Consider the following 17,647-nt stretch of genomic DNA (forward strand, 5'->3'; position numbering starts at 1 on the left):
TGAGTTATCCAACCCCCGAGCCAACTGAAAGGCAGCCCTGGATAGGAAACATTTTAAATCATGTTTTTATATGTGTTGGAAGCCGCCCAGAGTGGCTGGGGCAACGTGGTCCGATGAGAGGAGTACAAATGGTAAAGTTATTATTATGGAATGGGACATCCCTATTTTCATCAGAGAAACATTGGAGGGTATGGAATTTAATAAATAGGAAACAATGAAATAATTACAGACCCTGAGGGTTTTTCTTTACAGTGGAGGTGGTACAGAAATGAATGTTATGAAATATTATGTCTCTCTTTTCCCGGTTGTTGCTGTTCTCCATCATAATATTTTACAAGGACAGGAAGGAACATCACGGACAGAATACAGTATTTTTTGCACCATAACACTCACTTTTTTCCTCCTAGAAAGTAAGGGGAAATGTCTGTGCGTGTTATGGAGTGAATGCCTGCGGGTGGCGGGGGAGATCTGCTGCAGTCGTGAGCAGAGGATCCATGGTTCCCCTTCCTTCCCTCCTCCGTGGTTACAAAGCATGGATCCTCAGGATTTTTGCATTGGGCTACTCCAAACTCACTGTCAGATCACATGTCTGTGGCCACAGCATGAACCACAAAAATCATATATCCACTATTTCGTTTAGAATATTTTTTTTCTTGTTTTCCTCCTCTAAAAACTACGTGCATGTTATGGTCTGGTGCGTGTTATAGAGCGAAAAATACGGTAATTGCCACACACAGGAAGAACAAGGATATATAGTTTGAGTGCCTCACCTGTAGTTTTATCAATCATTTAATGTGTCAATACGAATGGAAGTTGTTAATATTGCAGTTGTTGTATAAGGGATTGTTACTTTGACTGGAGTGTGATTGAAATTAGTAAGATTTTGGAACGCAGAAATAAAGTAAATCATCAATCCATCAATTCTAGCATGCGGGCAGGAAAAGAAAAGGGAAAAGTTGACAGCTATGCTTATAATTTGGTATATGAATGACTGGTATTGGTAATTGTATTATAATTTGGCGTTGTTATAATGAGACTATTACTGGATTGCAATGGAAAACTAATACAAATTATGATATATATAAAAGAAATGAATGTTATGAAACGAATAGGAGACACATAGTAATATCCCGAGGCCCAGGCCCCGCCACCTTTCCTCGGCCACCCCGCTTTCTGCCTCTACTCCGAATCCCCCTTCATCCGGGGCAGAGGGAGGCCCAGAGCGACGGTTGCCAGCGGGAGGCAGCTGAGCCGCCGGAGCGCAAGGGCGGGAAGGAGCGCGCGAGGCCTCCTCCTCCTCCGGGCGCCATGGAAACGCCGAGGCCGGAGACGCCGAGGCCGGAGACGCCGAGGCCTGAGGCCCCTCCGACGACGGCCGCCGCGGCCGCCATGGCTTCTCCGACGCCGCTGCCTTCTCCCGCCTTCCTGGCCTTCACGGGCTCCTGCGAGCAGGACGTGGCGCTGGCCAAGTCCTTCTGGAACTCCGTCACCCTCCAGCCGCCGCTCGAGTCCCGCCTGGAGTCGCGAAGGGACTCGGCCAGCGGCTCCGGCTCCAGGAAGAACTCCCGGGCGAGCGGTACCAGCCTGCAAATCCCCCGCACCCCCGGCAACAGTGAGGAGAAGAAGCAGCGCCCCTGGTTCCCTCGGCTTCCCTCCCCTCGCCCCCCCCCCTTCATTTCCCCTGGCAGGGCTTCCTCCTCCCCGCTGGTTGCGAGCGAGGGGAAAGTCAGGGTGCCCCGGGGCACGTGCAGAGTGCATGTCCTTTCTCCCCTGGGAAAAAGGGGCGTGCCCTGCGTGCGCATCCTCAGCCCTGGGCCTGTTTTGTTGTGTGTACTATACAGGGACGCGGGTGGCGCTGTGGGTTAGCCCACGGAATGGGTCCACGGTTCGAATCCCCAAGGGTCCGTGCTCCTGCCCACCTAGCAGTTTGAAAGCACGTCAAAGTGCAAGTAGATAAATAGGTACCACTCCGGCGGGAAGGTAAATGGCATTTCCATGCGCTGCTCTGGTTCGCCAGAAGCGGCTTAGTCATGCTGGCCACATGACCCGGAAGCTGTATGCCGGCTCCCTCGGCCAATAAAGTGAAATGAGCGCCGCAACCCCAGAGTTGGTCACAACTGGACCTAATGGTCAGGGGTCCCTTTAACTTTACCTTTTACTGTACAGTGGTACCTTGGTTCTCAAACTTAATCCGTTCCAGAAGTCCGTTCCAAAACCAAATGAACAAAGTAATGCAAAATAGATTAATCCATTCCAGACTCTTAAAACTAACCCCTAAAACAGCAATTTAACATGAATTTTACTATCTAACGAAACCATTTTGATCCATAAAATGAAAGAGATAAACAATGTACTGCAGTCACACAGTCAATCAATCAGTAGCTGAACTGGGTTCCACACGGTCACAGAAACGAAACAAAAAGCCGCAAAATAGCAAAAACGGACAGCCCTCCGCATAACACTCAAAACAGAAGTGCAGCACTCAAATCAGAAACAACATTCAAAACGGAGCACATTCGGCTTCCAAAAAATGTTCACAAACCGGAACACTTCCGGGTTTGCAGTGTTTGGGTTCCAAGTTGTTTGAATACCAAGGCGTTTGAGAACCAAGGTACCACTGTATTGTTTTATTGCACTTCCCTCCAAGGAGCTCAATGTGGCTTATATGGTTCTCTCCATCTTACCCTCCCAGCAGCCCTGTGGGGTAGGTTAGGCTGAGAGAGGCTTGAGTGGGGATTCGAACCCTGGTCTTGCAGGTCCTAAGTCCAGCAAACTGCTACTAGGAGTGTATATTTAATTGGTTCTCACAACAACCCTGCAGGATAGGATAGTCTGAGAGAGGGACAGATCCCCACAAGTCACCCAGGGAGCTTCGTGGCTATGTGGGCCTCGCAGGTCCTCATCCAACATTTTAACCACACTTGTTCAACAGTCTCCTCTTCTATTAGTCGAAGTTACTACCATACACCGCCATCTCCCCATCTTCTGGGGTGTTACTGTTCTATTCATGGGGTCTGGGCATAGCTGTCAACCTTCCCGTTTTTTGCAGGAAATCCCCTTATTCCAGTGCCGTTTCCCACTGCTATCCCGGATTTCTAGATAGTCCGTAGACTGTCCCTAGGACAAGCAAGGCTGCTGATCCCTTCTTTTCAAGGCTACTGATCCCTTATTTTCAAATCTGAAAGTTGACAGCTATGGGTCTGGGTGAGCATCCTCTGTTACATCTAAGGCCATCCCTTCAAGCTTATCTACCTTTTAATCATTAGGAGCCCCCATCTGCCTGCAGAGTAATCAGGTGGGATACCAGAGGCATCCCTTTGTTAAACTGGAGAAGACACTGTGCGGGGGGGGGGGGTGGAGGTGCAGGAAGGAATCACTGTTTTTCTCATTACCAAACTTAAAACCATGGAGAGATCTGGTCTGAACAAAGACATTGGATTCTTATCTCATTATACATGACTAAGCCATTTCTCACCTTCTCACCCCTTGCCTTTTCCTGTAAGACCTATTACAGTCGTTTAGAGTCGTCAACAGGCTCATCTCAACTATCTGCCAATCTCCCATTCCCACCACCCTTCTGAGTAATACCCCTCCCCACCTTCTCACTATATAGAAGGATCTGGCAACTTCTGTTTCAGTGTATCTGAAGAAGTGTGCATGCACACAAAAGCTCATACCAAGAACTAACTTAGTTGGTCTTTAAGGTGCTACTGGAAGGAATTTATTTATTTTGACTATGGCAGACCAACACGGCTACCTATCTGTAACTGTTTTTCTCCTCTTACTGATAATTGCCCGTGGGTTGCCACCCCAGTTTCCTGAGGGCATCGGATAGCCCCCTTTGCCTGTAAGTCCTGACACCAGCCCACATATTCTCCAGTCAACCTGCAGTTCACTTTGCAGGACTGATTTGAAATGAATGCAGGGTCTCTTTGCCCTAGGAAATGATTTTCCATTTCTTCTCCAGATCACCCCACTATTTAATGTGCCTCCTCTTGACCACAGGAGTACCCAAAATTTTTATTTCTTTAAAAAAGAAAACCACTTTTCAGCAGATTTAGAAGTAGCTCCTTTTAGGTTTGCCTGCAGTGGGTAGGAATTGTCTGCAGGAGACTAGACGAGAGATCTTTGGGGAAATTGGCTCTATTCTGACTAAAAATGGACAGCTGTTCCTTTTTGGGGGAGTCTACCTTAACCATTCACCCTCCTCATCTTGCTATATGCCTTCATTCTATCTTACCATTGTTTGCTTACGTATTAGTGGCTATTGCTCCATACAGTTTTGAATTATTCCATAAATGGGGCTTATTCCCAGGTAAATGGAATTAGGACTGCAACCTCACTGTTTTACTTTCATTTGTTTTATTTAGAAAAAGAAGATGACAAAGGCATGGAAAATAGTGTTGCTGGGGAAAGTGATTTGAAGGGACATTATATTAAGAAGGTAAGATTCCTTCCTTCTCAGAATAATAATAATAGTAACATGTTTGTGTTTTATTTTTCAGTGTCTTTCCTGAAAAATGATTAGAATTCAAGTAGATAATTATATACATGTAGATATTTCTATATTGTTTGTACAGGTTAGCCCCTCCACTCCAGAAGCCTTTCTATCTGATTATCTCTTTCACTGAAGAAATTGAGATAATTAAATTGCATTGTAAATCTGAGAGAGAGGAAGACATGCAAGCAAATTGGATTAGAAACATAAATTTGAAAAGATTGAAATGGCCTTTCTTCAAGATTTGCGCTGCACCAGTGATTGGGCAGAAAAATAAGCAAGCTTTTTATTTCTGCATCAGAGAGAGAGAGAACTGTATTCTTGGGCACCCCCTGTTCTCCAGTCAATAGTTTGAGCCCAGAAATGCATTTTACCAGACAAACCCAATGCCACTTAGCAACAGGTACTTAATTATGGACAGGGCTGTATTAAAATAATCATAAATTCTGTATCCGCGTCTAGAGACTCAGTAAGAAAAGCTGGCTTTGGTAACCTGTATAATTTATGTGCAAATCTTACTCAGCTGCTCCTCTGGCTTTGGAGATTTTAGCGGCCATAGCCAATGCATGTTCAAGCATATCTTTGCAGCCGTGAGGGATACAAACTTGATTTCAAAAGAAATGAAAGCTAAGATTCTCAGCTGGATTCTTTGCTCACTAAAGCACCTTGTTTTTGTGGCTGTTCAATTTAGCGTGCTCCTGGCCCTGTATATGGAAAAGGTGTTTCTGTGTATGGGTACATGACAGGGGCATTGCATAGAAATCTCTTCTTTTTTTCCTTTTTGCGCACAATTCTTGAAAGCATTTTGTATTCCTAGTGAGTGAAATGGAGGGCAAACCATTTCCAACCCTTGAATAAAGTTTGGGTGGCTTGCCTTGGGCCATACAAAATTGCTTTGTGAGACAGATCCTGCCCACCAGCTGTAAACTTGCCATTCCTGCTGCACACTGAGTATATCCTGACTGCAACACAACCTTGGTATGGGCCAGTGGATATTGATTTGGATTTAGGTGTAAGGAAAGGGCAGTGGTTCAGTGGCAGAGGGACATCTGCAGAAGCTCCCAGATTCAATCTCCAGCATCTCCAGGTAGGGCTGAGAAGGATTCCTGCCTGAAACCCTGGAGAGCTACTGCCAGTCAGTGCAGACAATACTGAGCTACATGGTCCAATTCGTAGGGATGCCAGGGAGCAGAAATTGCTGGTGTTCGTTTATTCATCTCATGTCTGGAATAGAAAACAGCGTTTACTGCTGTTGTTGCTTTCAGTCCACAATGATACACAGTAGATTAAGTTTCTTCCCTGTTTGCATTCAACTTCCTCTGCACTGAAATGGGTGGGGTGAAATAATGTTAAGACAGCGTAAATTACATTACTAATTACAGCAGGACGAAAACAGGGCTGCATGCGGCAAATACAGAATGGAATGGGAAAGTGATGCCTTCTTACAGCTATACTGATTCAGTTTAAAGCAGATTCCTTGTGGGATACCAGCATTCCAAAACCCATCTCCGTCCCCAAATTACTGAAATTTACGTAGACTTAACTTGAGAATAATGGTGATTTTCCTCACAGAGCTTTGGAAGAGATAAAAAAAAAAGGATTATAAGGTTTTCTAAGAAGAAGGATGCTGTTGGTCTAATTCAAGTTTTGGTTCTGGAAATCAAGTTCAAACATAAAAACAAAGCCAGGCCGAACAGAGAAAAGCAGCCAGTAGTTCTTAGTTACAATAGTGACAACTCTGTGGCTGTCAGAGGAGGCATTTATAGCCAGCATTGTAGAATATGGGGAACCAGTCTGGCAGTACAGTCCATTAGACTCCATCAATCAAGGAAAATTCCAGGTAAGTTGCTGTCAGAGGATGTAGTAAGCGCAGGCTCCAGGAGCAACAGTTATGTCAGTTCTAGACTTGTTGGGACCACATCATTTATGATGCTACAGCAGATGTAACGGGAAATTGACCACTGTTCTATATATCTTGATGGGGAAACACCATGTTGGCTCTTTGCTAATTAACTCCTGAAGCACACTGTGGAACTAAGCATCTTTTGTCTCCTGGCTCACTGTGCACATTTATCATTAAGCTAATTGAAAGTGTAAGTAACATTACTGTAAACCATATAACGTTACAGTATTGTGCTATGGCTGCTAGTGCTAGCCTGTTATTTGAGGATATTTCCCTAATTTTAGTCTAATTTTAGAAGGCTTCCCTCCCCCTCTTTTTATATTAAATGAAAAGCTTTATATCTCAGGGCTGGGAAGGAAGCCAGATTCAAGCAGTCGTTAGGAGGAGCTGAAAAGTGCTGAGGTCTGCAGCTGTTTCTTACAAGCCTGCATTCCTACTTATTGCAATTAATAACCATATAATGGATTTCATCTAGCAACATCCATTAAACCTACCTAGTAGAAATTGGATTAAGAGGAGAAGTGAGCCTGTTCAACGTTCCCCCCTCCCCCATTATTTTGTCAAATACTTTAGCCACAGAAAGATGTGAGCTCAAGATTGCTCAATTTTGCGTATCATAAGGTCATCAGCAAGTCTGGTTGATTTTGGCTAGAAAATTATTCTGTAGAGCCATATGGTTTTATTTTTTCAGTTTATTAGTCACTTGCTACAGAAAGTCTCTAAATTACTTTTAAAAATTTAAGAACATAATCCAAATCAGAAGGCAGGGGAAACAATACGTTACAATTAAAAACCATACTAAAATCCATAAAAGAGACTCAGTAAAGCAGCAGCAAGAACTGTATAATCCAGCAACATCTTCTTAACCAACCAACTTCTCAAGGTTGTTGCACTGAAAATGCATCATAAGCTACCCAGAAGCTCAGATAGGGTGGTTTTAATTCTTATATAATATGTATGTAGTATGTAACTTTTGATAGTTTGATGCATATATGCTTTTAAATGGTTTGTGAATTTTACCCATGTTTTATTTGTGTTTATTTGTGCACTGCTAGGATAATTTTTTGATGAAGCAGTTTATACATTTTCTAAATAAATCAATAATCTTTAGAAGTCTTGGTTAAACCAGAGAAATTAAATATAGTAAAGGACCAAACTAACTCCGATGTGTAACCATCTCATTTGGAAGCGGCTTTTTCAAAAGCAGAAGTTTCACAAGAGCTATGACTGATTGAAAGACTAAGAATCTAAATTTGTTGACAAAACATAACAAGAATGAATTCATTTCCCCTTTTCTTGCACTTGAGAATTTTCAAGGCTATTTTGTTTTATCCAAGCAACTCCCACAACAAAAGATGCAACATTCTGACTCACTATATCCCTCTTTTCTGCTTTTGAAACACAACTGGGAGAACTATTAAGTCCACGTGCATCCTGCAAAATATAGATCATCGGGCCAGAATAGCGCTCCAGGAGACGTCTAAATTCCATCTCATCAAGAACAAAACTAATTTGTTGTCTTGCAGGAGGAATGGAGATTTTTCAGAGTAGCAAATCACATTCTGTTTTCCTTTGCTTGAACTTGAGGTTTGCTGTTTAGGGTGTGGTAGCTTACAGAGCAAGTGTTTGGCATCAGCCTCTCCTTCTGATGCGCTTAGCATTTCAACCCATTGGGTTGGATCCAGAGTGAGTTAGTTGCCCTTCATTTCCAATTAAATCAGTAAGTCATGCCTAGGGATGCACAGAAGCATTGGTTTCCATCATGTCCCGTGTACATCACAATCAGCACTGTTTCCATTCTGCTACAGTTTAGCTTCTTCTAGAAGCTATGTTATTCTCACTAGCTGCTATGGCTAATACTGACATAATTAATTACTGTACTTGATTAATTTCAGTGGAAGGGAAACCTCAAGTAATGCAGAAAATAACATAATTATTTATGTAATGTTTGCAGACTAAAACACACACACAATGAAGTGAATACTGCTTGTAATTGCTTATATTCCTGATTAATTTCTGCTCCTCTTTCCATTTCCAATGGAATTCTCCAATATCTCTAGTCATGGCTGACTTGTCCTGTTGAATTTAATGAGACTTCAGTTCAGCTAAGTTAGCCTGAAACCGATCCATTATCTTGTGAACTGCCAGATTAAGGGCAGTATATACATTTAATAAATAAAATTTAAAAATAATCCTTAAGAGCAACTCTATAAGTGTACAAGCTGACATGGAGAGAGTATGTGACTTGTGAGTTCGTAGCAGAGAATGAGACTTGAACAAAGTAGTCTTGATTGTGTAAGCCAGTACATGGTTGAAGTTCTCTATCAGTTGGGTGAGCTTGAGGCAGGTGGATCTCCAAAATTAATTTGGCTCATCTGTTAGCATACGATGTGTGGAATTGAAAGGTTGGCTATACAAACATTTCTTCTCTACAGGGTCACTTTACGACTCACCCAGGTTGAACAAGTTTGTGTGAAGTGTCCCAGAGTCATTTCTCTGCACTCAATTATTGCAAGTATATTTTCTTTCAGAGCAAGAAGAGAGAAGAAATAATAGCATTATTGAAGAAACAAAGGGAAGAGAGGATTGCGGTAAAATGGAGTATTATTCTTTTCTTAATGCAGGCCAAAACTTTGGGAGGTTGGATTTTTGTATTTATGTTTTGCATGCCATAGTAACAAGAAATGTTACATATTTGATGTGCCAGTAGTGATAATGATACTTGGTTTTGTTGGTGCCTACAGTGTGACTATAAACCTTTTTGAAGCAATATTTATCTGCTTTGGATCCATTCCAGTCCGGCTTCCGTGCTGGTCATGGGACCGAGACGGCTCTGGTCGCCCTAACAGATGATCTCCGCAGGCAGCTGGATCGAGGCGGGTCGGGGCTGCTGATTCTTCTAGACCTGTCAGCAGCCTTCGACGTGGTCGATCACGAACTTCTGGACCACTGCCTTGCCGACATGGGGATCCAGGGCACAGTCCTTCAATGGCTGCGCTCGTTTCTCTCCGGTCGGGGACAGAGGGTGGCGCTTGGGGGGGAATTGTCATCGCACCACTCCTTGGTGTGTGGAGTGCCTCAGGGTGCGATTCTCTCCCCGATGCTTTTTAACATCTTTATGCGCCCCCTCGCCCAGCTTGTCCGGAGTTTTGGGCTGGGTTGCCATCAGTATGCTGATGACACCCAACTCTATCTGTTGATGGATGGCCATCCTGACTCGGCCCCAGACACACTGATCAGATGCTTGGAAGCTGTGGCTGGATGGTTACGTGGGAGCCGGTTGAAGTTAAATCCTTCGAAGACAGAGGTCCTCTGGCTGGGGCGGGACGATATGGGATCGAGGGGGCAACTCCCATCTCTTGCGGGGGTGCAATTAGTGCCAGCACCGTCCGTTAAGAGTTTGGGTATAATCTTCGATACCTCCCTCTCTATGGAGGCGCAGATTACAGCTATAACAAAGGCGGCATTTTTTCATCTCCGCCAAGCTAAGCAGTTGGCCCCTTATCTCTCTCGCCCTGACCTAGCCACTGTGATCCATGCGACAGTCACCTCCAGACTGGATTATTGTAACTCGCTCTACGTGGGGCTGCCCTTGATACTGACCCAGAAACTCCAGCGGGTGCAGAATGCCGCGGCGAGACTCCTTATGGGGTCTTCGCTGCGAGATAACATTCATCCGGTACTATACCAGCTGCACTGGCTCCCAGTGGAGTACAGGATCAGGTTTAAGGTGCTGGTTTTAACCTTTAAAGCCCTATACGGCCTAGGACCCTCGTACCTACGGGACCGCCTCTCCTGGTATGCCCCACAGAGAAACCTACGGTCTGCAAATAATAACATCCTCAAGGTCCCAGGCCTCAGAGAGGTTAGGCTGGCCTCAACTAGAGCCAGGGCCTTCTCGGCTGCGGCTCCAATCTGGTGGAATGCTCTGTCACAAGAGACTAGGGCCCTGCGGGACCTGACATCTTTCCGCAGGGCCTGCAAGACAGAGTTGTTCCGCCAGGCACAGAATTTTGTTTAATTGGTTGCCATCAATTTGATTTAATTAATTTTTATAATGAAATATTTTTAGATTGTGTGACTATTTGACTGATTATTTGATTGTTGTTAGCCGCCCTGAGCCCGGCTTCGGCTGGGGAGGGCGGGATATAAATAAAATTTATTATTATTATTATTATTTCTCAGAAAGAAATGGTATCTGATCCATATAAGACAAAGACCAGACCTTGTGAAAGGTAATATTGCTTTATTTCTTGTTTGTCTCTAATCATTTTTATAATTTTTGAAATGTGAAACCTCCAGTTTTCTTTGCACCATTGCAACTTATCACACATTTTTACAGGATGTTGTTGTTGTTTAGTCATGTCTGACTCTTCGTGACTCCATGGACCAGAGCACGCCAGGCACTTCTGTCTTCCACTGCCTCCCGCAGTTTAGTCAAACTCATGCTGGTAGCTTCGAGAACACTATCCAACCATCTCGTCCTCTGTCGTCCCCTTCTCCTTGTGCCCTCCATCTCTCCCAACATCAGGGTCTTTTCCAGGGAGTTTTCTCTTCTCATGAGGTGCCCAAAGTATTGGCGTCTCAGCTTCAGGATCTGTCCTTCCAGTGAGCACTCAGGGCTGATTTCCTTAAGAATGGATAGGTTTGATCTTCTTGTAGTCCGTGAGACTCTCAAGAGTCTCCTCCAGCACCATAATTCAAAAGCGTCAATTCTTCGGCAATCAGCCTTCTTTATGGTCCAGCTCTCACTTCCATACATCACTACTGGATACTAATGATGAAAAAGCCAGAGTTTGGGTGATGTGCACTCATAATTGTCAGTAGGAATTTCTCTAGACCAGGGGTGGGAAGTAAATACTCAAAAGCATAATTAGCACAAGAGAGCAGGCTTTTTATTTCTGGTAGGTCTGGTGACTAAATGATGGCAAGTTATTGGTAGACCTGGTCTCTGAGAAACTTGTATTCCAAGTCTCTCCACATAAAGTCAAAATCCTCCATTCCCCTCCCCCCCCCCCGGCCCTCTTTACGCCCTCCAACCCTCAGGTTATTGCACTGCTTCTACAGCCAATTCCCCACACACTCCTCATTTCCTTGGGAAGAAACCAAACATGCCAGAAAAACAACTGTGGAATACACTTCAGGGTTGCCATATACTACTTTAATTCCCTGCTTCCTCCAGCAAAATGGATAAAACAACACTGGCTTACTTTCCAGGGCTGGCTTAATCCACACTTTGTCAGGCACATCCCTGCCAACGTGCGTATAAACAATGATGGAGTAGATCTGCATTGGCAAAGTAATTTCATTTTACCATGAAGATCTATTTTTTTCTTTTAGTCTTAAAATGACGGGTTGGGGGAAGGATTATTTATATGCCCAATGGGCAGGCTGAATAGGACTGGGGAGATCATTGAGGCACACACTTCATAGTAAAATGAAATTATTTTCTCCAACACTGACTAAAACATGTAAAACCTGGCAGCATAAAGTAGCAGGTCTTATTAATTATTATTGGCAGGGTTTAGATTCAGCAATGGGGGGGGGGGGGAATAAAGCCATAAGAAATTAAAAGCCACATCTTTTAAAAAGCTTGGCATCTCACACACTCCTTCACTCAGCAAATTCTTCCCTTTTATTGTGTTAATTGATAGAATTTTTCTCAGCCAGGGCAGCTTATGACCCGCAAGAAAGTAGAATTCAAACCCCCAGCTTGTTACAGTTTTGTAATGAGCTTGGGGGTTAGACTAAATGGGTTTCTGGAGTCCCCTCAAATTCTAGGATTTCCTGTGGATTCTGCAAAAAGAAAAAAGAGGCTGCTAAAAGCCTGCTGCCGCTACATGGGAGACAGACTGAAGAAAAGGAAATAGAAATTGGCTCCGCCCCATAGGGCTTTAAGGTTTCCAGCTATGAAGTTGCATGCGTTTGCACGAGGGCCCTTACGAGCTGCCCTAGCTATCCGCCTGAATCCAAGAAAATGAGGGAGGTTTGGGTGCATTTATTTGACCTGCACCAAAACCAGGGGCGACCCTCAAACAAGCTATAGGGGCAGCTTGCCATAGCTTTTAGCACCTCCGCGGGCAGTGAACACAGCTGTTGTCAAACAGGCTGCCCCAAGTTCAGGGCTGCCCTGAGTCACCCGGCAACTTACTGTAACAACTTCATGGTGAGTTCCAGCACACATTTTTTTTGGGGGGGGGGCAGGGAGCATTTCATTAGAATGGCTGCAGGTCCACCTCCCGCTTTGTTGGGCTTCCTGGTACCTTTCCCCGAGAAATCCCACGGCAACTTCAGTTTCTGAAAAGCCTCTTGATAAGTGCTTCTTCTATTGACACTTCATCTTTCTGATATAATTTTTTATAATATTTTTCAAATTCTTTTTAAATTTCTGTAATGTCCCTTATTGTCCTCTCTTCTACTTTTATCTTATTTATTAATTTTTCATTTCTTTGTTTCTTTAATTGCCAGGCAAGGATCTTGCCTGGTTTATTTGCCCATTCAAATTTTTTATATTTCCAAAATTTGATTTGTTGTTCTACCTCCTGTTCTATAATTTTATTGTATTCTACTCTCAGTAATTTAATTTCTTGATTTAATCTCTCTTTATTTTTGCTTGCATGGGCCAATTTTTCCTTCCTTTTAATTTCTTCTAAAAGCTCCCTTCCCCCCCCCCCTTTATTCTTATATGCTGTAATGGGTTTAGGGGTTGCTCGTGTGTGAGTTGCCGCCACTCCTGGCGAGGTTACCTGGTTGAACCCTTTCTGACTGAACAGCCTCTAGCATCGTGACTGTCTCAGTCGCTGGCAGAATCCATCAGTGGGCGTTTCTTGAACTTCTTCCAGCACAAAAATTCTTTGACGCCAATTCTCCGCCTAGTCTCCCTGCGCAGAAGCCTTCTGCGCAGGGAGGGTTTGGGCAGCGGAGGACCCATACTTTCTCCGCTGGTCTCCGGCGAGGAGTCTTGGAGCCTCCTCTCCGATTCCCCCATCTGCCCCCCTTCTCCACTGGTGTTACGCTGATTTCCTTCCCCAGCAAATGGGCTGCCCCTCTCCCTACTGGGACCCTCTCCGGCATCCCTCTGGAGCCTTCCCTCCGCCTCTAGCTCCGATGGCAGTTCCCTGACATATGCTGTTGAGTTTTATTGTACGAAATATCCCCTAACAACTGCCTTCCCAGCATCCCACACTGTTTTTACATCTGTCCCTTTCCTCCAATTGTTTTCAAAATATTCCTTCATCAACTTTCTGGCTCCTTGTATTACTTTTTGGTTTTTTAATAGGAAAACGTTCATTCTCCACCTTTTTCCCCCTTTCTCCTCTTTTCCTTTAAGAGTTGGTTGTTCTGGCTGCAGCGGTTCCTACTAGAATTGACAGCTAAGATGGATGGTGGAGAATGCCTTATTTGTTCCAGCTGACTTTTTTGGAGTTCATCGGGGCTTTACTGTGCTGTCTTTCTGCAAGACATTCTTCTAAGATCAATCTCCTCCTCCTTTCCCTGCCTGCACATGCTGCATCCATTTCAGTGGTGCTTTTGCTGGGAATCCCAAGATGCTCCCATGAAATGATCTGAAACAATTCCTTCTACTTGCTTGTTCTTACTCCCGGGTCCTCTCTGCCCACCCCCAGTCCGGTTTTTCATCCAGTGTGGTTTCCTTACTATGTGGAGAGAGATCTGCCTCTCACTGGATCAGTGAATTCCCAGGTAGAATTTCCAGGCCCATCAATGTGCCATAGGAGGTCCGCTAGCATGGTCGGCACAGTGGTTAAAGGCACACAATCCCTGAACAAAGACACCATTATTTGGGCCCATCCTCTTACTAAAGTATTTGGGGGCTACTCTCGTATATCTCACTGGGAGAAAGTGAGAATGGGTGTTCTTGTTCAAAAACCTTGGCAGTTTTCAACGATTCATAGACTGATGACTCCCCTCTTTCTTCTTTCTCTCTCACTGATTAGTCTTCATACTCATTTAGCCATGTCCTCAAACTAAATATAGCAGTGAGGTAGAAAAATTCACTTCCTGTAAAGCCCTTTCCCTCCCTTTCACCACTCACAGAAACAGCTTCCACTTCTTCTCTTTATCGTTCCAACTCCATAGCAAGGCAAAATTTAACTGTCCTGCATGAGGTAGGAATGGGAGAATCTGTCAGTTTCAGCTTCCCTCAGTTTCTAGTTTTTCTGGTCAAGTTCAGTTCTTTACATTTCCGCATCAGTTTGGAATTTGTTTAAGAATACAGTGGTACCTCGGGTTAAGTACTTAATTCGTTCTGGAGATCCGTTCTTAACCTGAAACTGTTCTTAACCTGAAGCACCACTTTAGCCAATGGGGCCTCCTGCTGCGGCCGCACCGCTGGAGCACGATTTCTGTTCTCATCCTGAAGCAAAGTTCTTAACCCGAGGTACTATTTCTGGATTAGCGGAGTCTGTAACCTAAAGCGTATGTAACCTGAAGCGTATGTAACCCGAGGTACCACTGTAAAAAGTTCTCATGAAATTCATCAGCACTTGCATGCAGAATTCAACTACTATACACATTTCTATACACTTTTGTCTAATATAATGCATTTTTGTGTGCTATTTTCACTAATATATGCAGTTATTTTCACACTTTGATATACAGTGGTACCTTGGTACTTGAATGGCTTGGCTCCCAAATGACGGAAACCCATAATAACTGTTCCAGTTTGCAAATGTTTTTTGGAAGCCGAACATCTGCTGCAGCTTTCACTTGAGTGCAGGAAACTCCTGCAGCTAATCGGAAGCCACACCTTGGTTTTCGAACAGTTTCAGATGTCGAACGGACTCTGAGAGCCAGTGTGGTATAGTGGTTAAGAGCAGTGGACTCGTAATCTGGTGAACCGGTTCTCTTGCCTGCTCCTCCACATGCAGCTGCTGGGTGACTTTGGGCTAGTCACACTTCTCTGAAGTCTCTCAGCCTCACTCACCTCATGGAGTGTTTGTTGTGGGGGAGGAAGGGAAAGGAGAATGTGAGCCGCCTTGAGACCCCTTCGGGTAGTGATAAAGCAGGATATCAAATCCAAACTCCTCCTCCTCCTCCTCCTCCTCCTCTTCTTCTTCTTCTTCTTCTTCTTCTTCTTCTTCAGAACAGATTAAGTTTGAGAACCAAGGTACCATGCAATACTTGGCTGGAGAACTGAATTGCAAAATTTGTATGAGGGAGATTTTCAAATAATAGTTGTGTTTCAGTTCATATATCGTTTCAAAAAGTGTGGCAGCTACTAACTTGTATTCTTAGTGCATTTTCTTGATTGGTTTCAGCGAAATTAAAAAAAAGGTATCAGATTCCGACCTTGAGGATAAAGAAAGTGTAAGTGCTTTACCTTGAGCGTTTTGGTCAACGTGAACAACTTGGAGAGCGATGTCTTTGTCCATTCGGAAATCCTGTCCTGTTCTTCATCGTATTCTGCCTTGGGCTGTTCGGATGCTGAGCCCTTGTGGAATTCCCTGGCTAACTTTCTTCCTAAAGAGTTTGAGAAGAGTGCCCTATGTCAGAAGCTAATAAATTCTTCAATCCGACTAGTAAATTTATTAGTTTGTCATGCCAGGCAACAAGGCATGGTTAGAAATGCTAAACACAATAAAAGGCTTTGAAACACCAGCTTGTATTATGCATGTTGAAAAGTTAATCTTTCAGTGGTCTTAAGAGTGATATTTCTATCATTTTCTGGTTTGGCAGAGGCCATTCCCCCAATATTCAAACCCAGATATGATGTTTCTCTGTGACAAAAATGGTGATCAGGAACATGTAATGTACATTTTTAAGAAAATGTCTCTCCACAGAAAGATATCCACTGAAATAAAATACTCTAGTTTTCAGGGTTTCGTTGATGTCCTATTGTATTACGTCTCTAAGGCTGCAATCCTGTGCACACTTCTTGGGGAATAAGCTCCATTGGGACTTAACTTCAGAGTAAACCTACATAGGATTTCGTTGCATAGTAACCACTTTTCTCTGGCAGAAAATTGTCTTGTGAATTTTGCCTAGAATCCCTACTTCAGTACTGTCTCTTCCCTGGTCTCTGGCATTAATACATGGAGATAAATTAGCAAGAGCTAAATCTACCACCTTGTTTTCAGTGTGCACAAATTGACACTGTTGAGTTGTGGGGACAAGAGTTTTTGTTCTTATTATATGACTTTAACAATACTTTACACTCTTAAAACCATGAAGAAAATAGTTGAGATGGGTACAGCTGTGTCAATATTGAAAAAGAAACTTTTTTTGTCCATCCGTATAGAGCTTTGCAAAATATAAATGTATTTTTTTATAAATGTATGTATTTCAGATCTCTCAGAGACTTGCCTTTATTCTTTCCAGTTCATAGATAAGCAACTGAGTCTGAGAGCATTCATTGCAGAGGATGCTTAGAAGATTACATTCTCTACATTCGATAAAAGGATGTAATGCAGAATGCTTTTTCCTCCCTACACTGATCTGCTAAGATCTATTACAAGGTCTGTGTTAATGTAATAAGTTTACATTTTTCTATATCTTTAAGCCCGATGGCTTTGCAACACACACTCTTTTTGCTTTGTCAAAATCAGCAGAAATTTAATTAACATTTCTTTGCGTCAGCTTCTGCAGCAAGATTTCAGGTCAGGTTCACACATGGTTTAGCAGGGGCTCATGATGAGTGAGTGGCATACATACATACATATATATATATCCTGCTAATAATTCAGGATCCTACTTAGAAAATCGCTGACACTTCTTCCAGAGAAAACGTAGCAGTGTGTTAATGTTAGCTCTTTGAGCCATTGCAATGCAGCTTTCTAGAAATGCTTTGAATGCAATTAGGGAGATGATCAGAATGACTAGCATTCATCTACGGAATTGCTAAGAGCAAATCTGCATCATTTGCCAGAAACAAAACTTTTAGATCGCCTGCGTTCACAAATACAGCTGACAGTCTTCTAGCATTGATTACAAATCTTAAGTGATCAAGTGGTATACATGTTTGAATTGGCCCCGAAAACACCTTGGTTTTTCATGATAATTGGGTGAAAAACTTGAAAAATAGCAGAAGGTGTTTTATCAGGTTCCACACACACCTCAAAATTGGAGCAATTTAGATTTCTGCATCCTACCATGGGTTTGCTACTGGAGCTACCACTGCTATTAGCTTACTTGCTTTCTGCTTCTCCAGAGCAAAGGATCTGAAGCAATGAGTTCAAATTACAAGAAATGAGATTATGACTAAACATTTGACAGAACCTTCTGACAGC

General features: G+C 43.4%; 1 protein-coding gene and 1 long non-coding RNA gene across 2 annotated transcripts; both read left to right on the forward strand.

The window, feature by feature from the left end:
- Window positions 1–1,250: 1,250 nt before the first annotated feature.
- HOATZ (HOATZ cilia and flagella associated protein) lies at window positions 1,251–16,237 on the forward strand. Its single transcript, XM_082201104.1, has 5 exons — window positions 1,251–1,612; window positions 4,371–4,444; window positions 8,933–8,992; window positions 10,587–10,636; window positions 15,680–16,237. Exons 1-5 carry the CDS (start codon window positions 1,309–1,311, stop codon window positions 15,744–15,746), a joined length of 555 nt encoding a protein of 184 aa, XP_082057230.1. The 5' UTR covers window positions 1,251–1,308; the 3' UTR covers window positions 15,747–16,237.
- LOC309519884 lies at window positions 10,643–15,237 on the forward strand. The gene is made up of 3 exons (XR_014214049.1): window positions 10,643–11,700; window positions 13,732–14,639; window positions 14,884–15,237. It is a non-coding gene; the product is annotated as an uncharacterized lncRNA (long non-coding RNA).
- Window positions 16,238–17,647: the final 1,410 nt, after the last annotated feature.

Source organism: Podarcis vaucheri, assembly GCF_965113315.1.
Source record: "Podarcis vaucheri genome assembly, chromosome: 15".
NCBI classification, from domain to species: Eukaryota; Metazoa; Chordata; class Lepidosauria; order Squamata; family Lacertidae; genus Podarcis; species Podarcis vaucheri.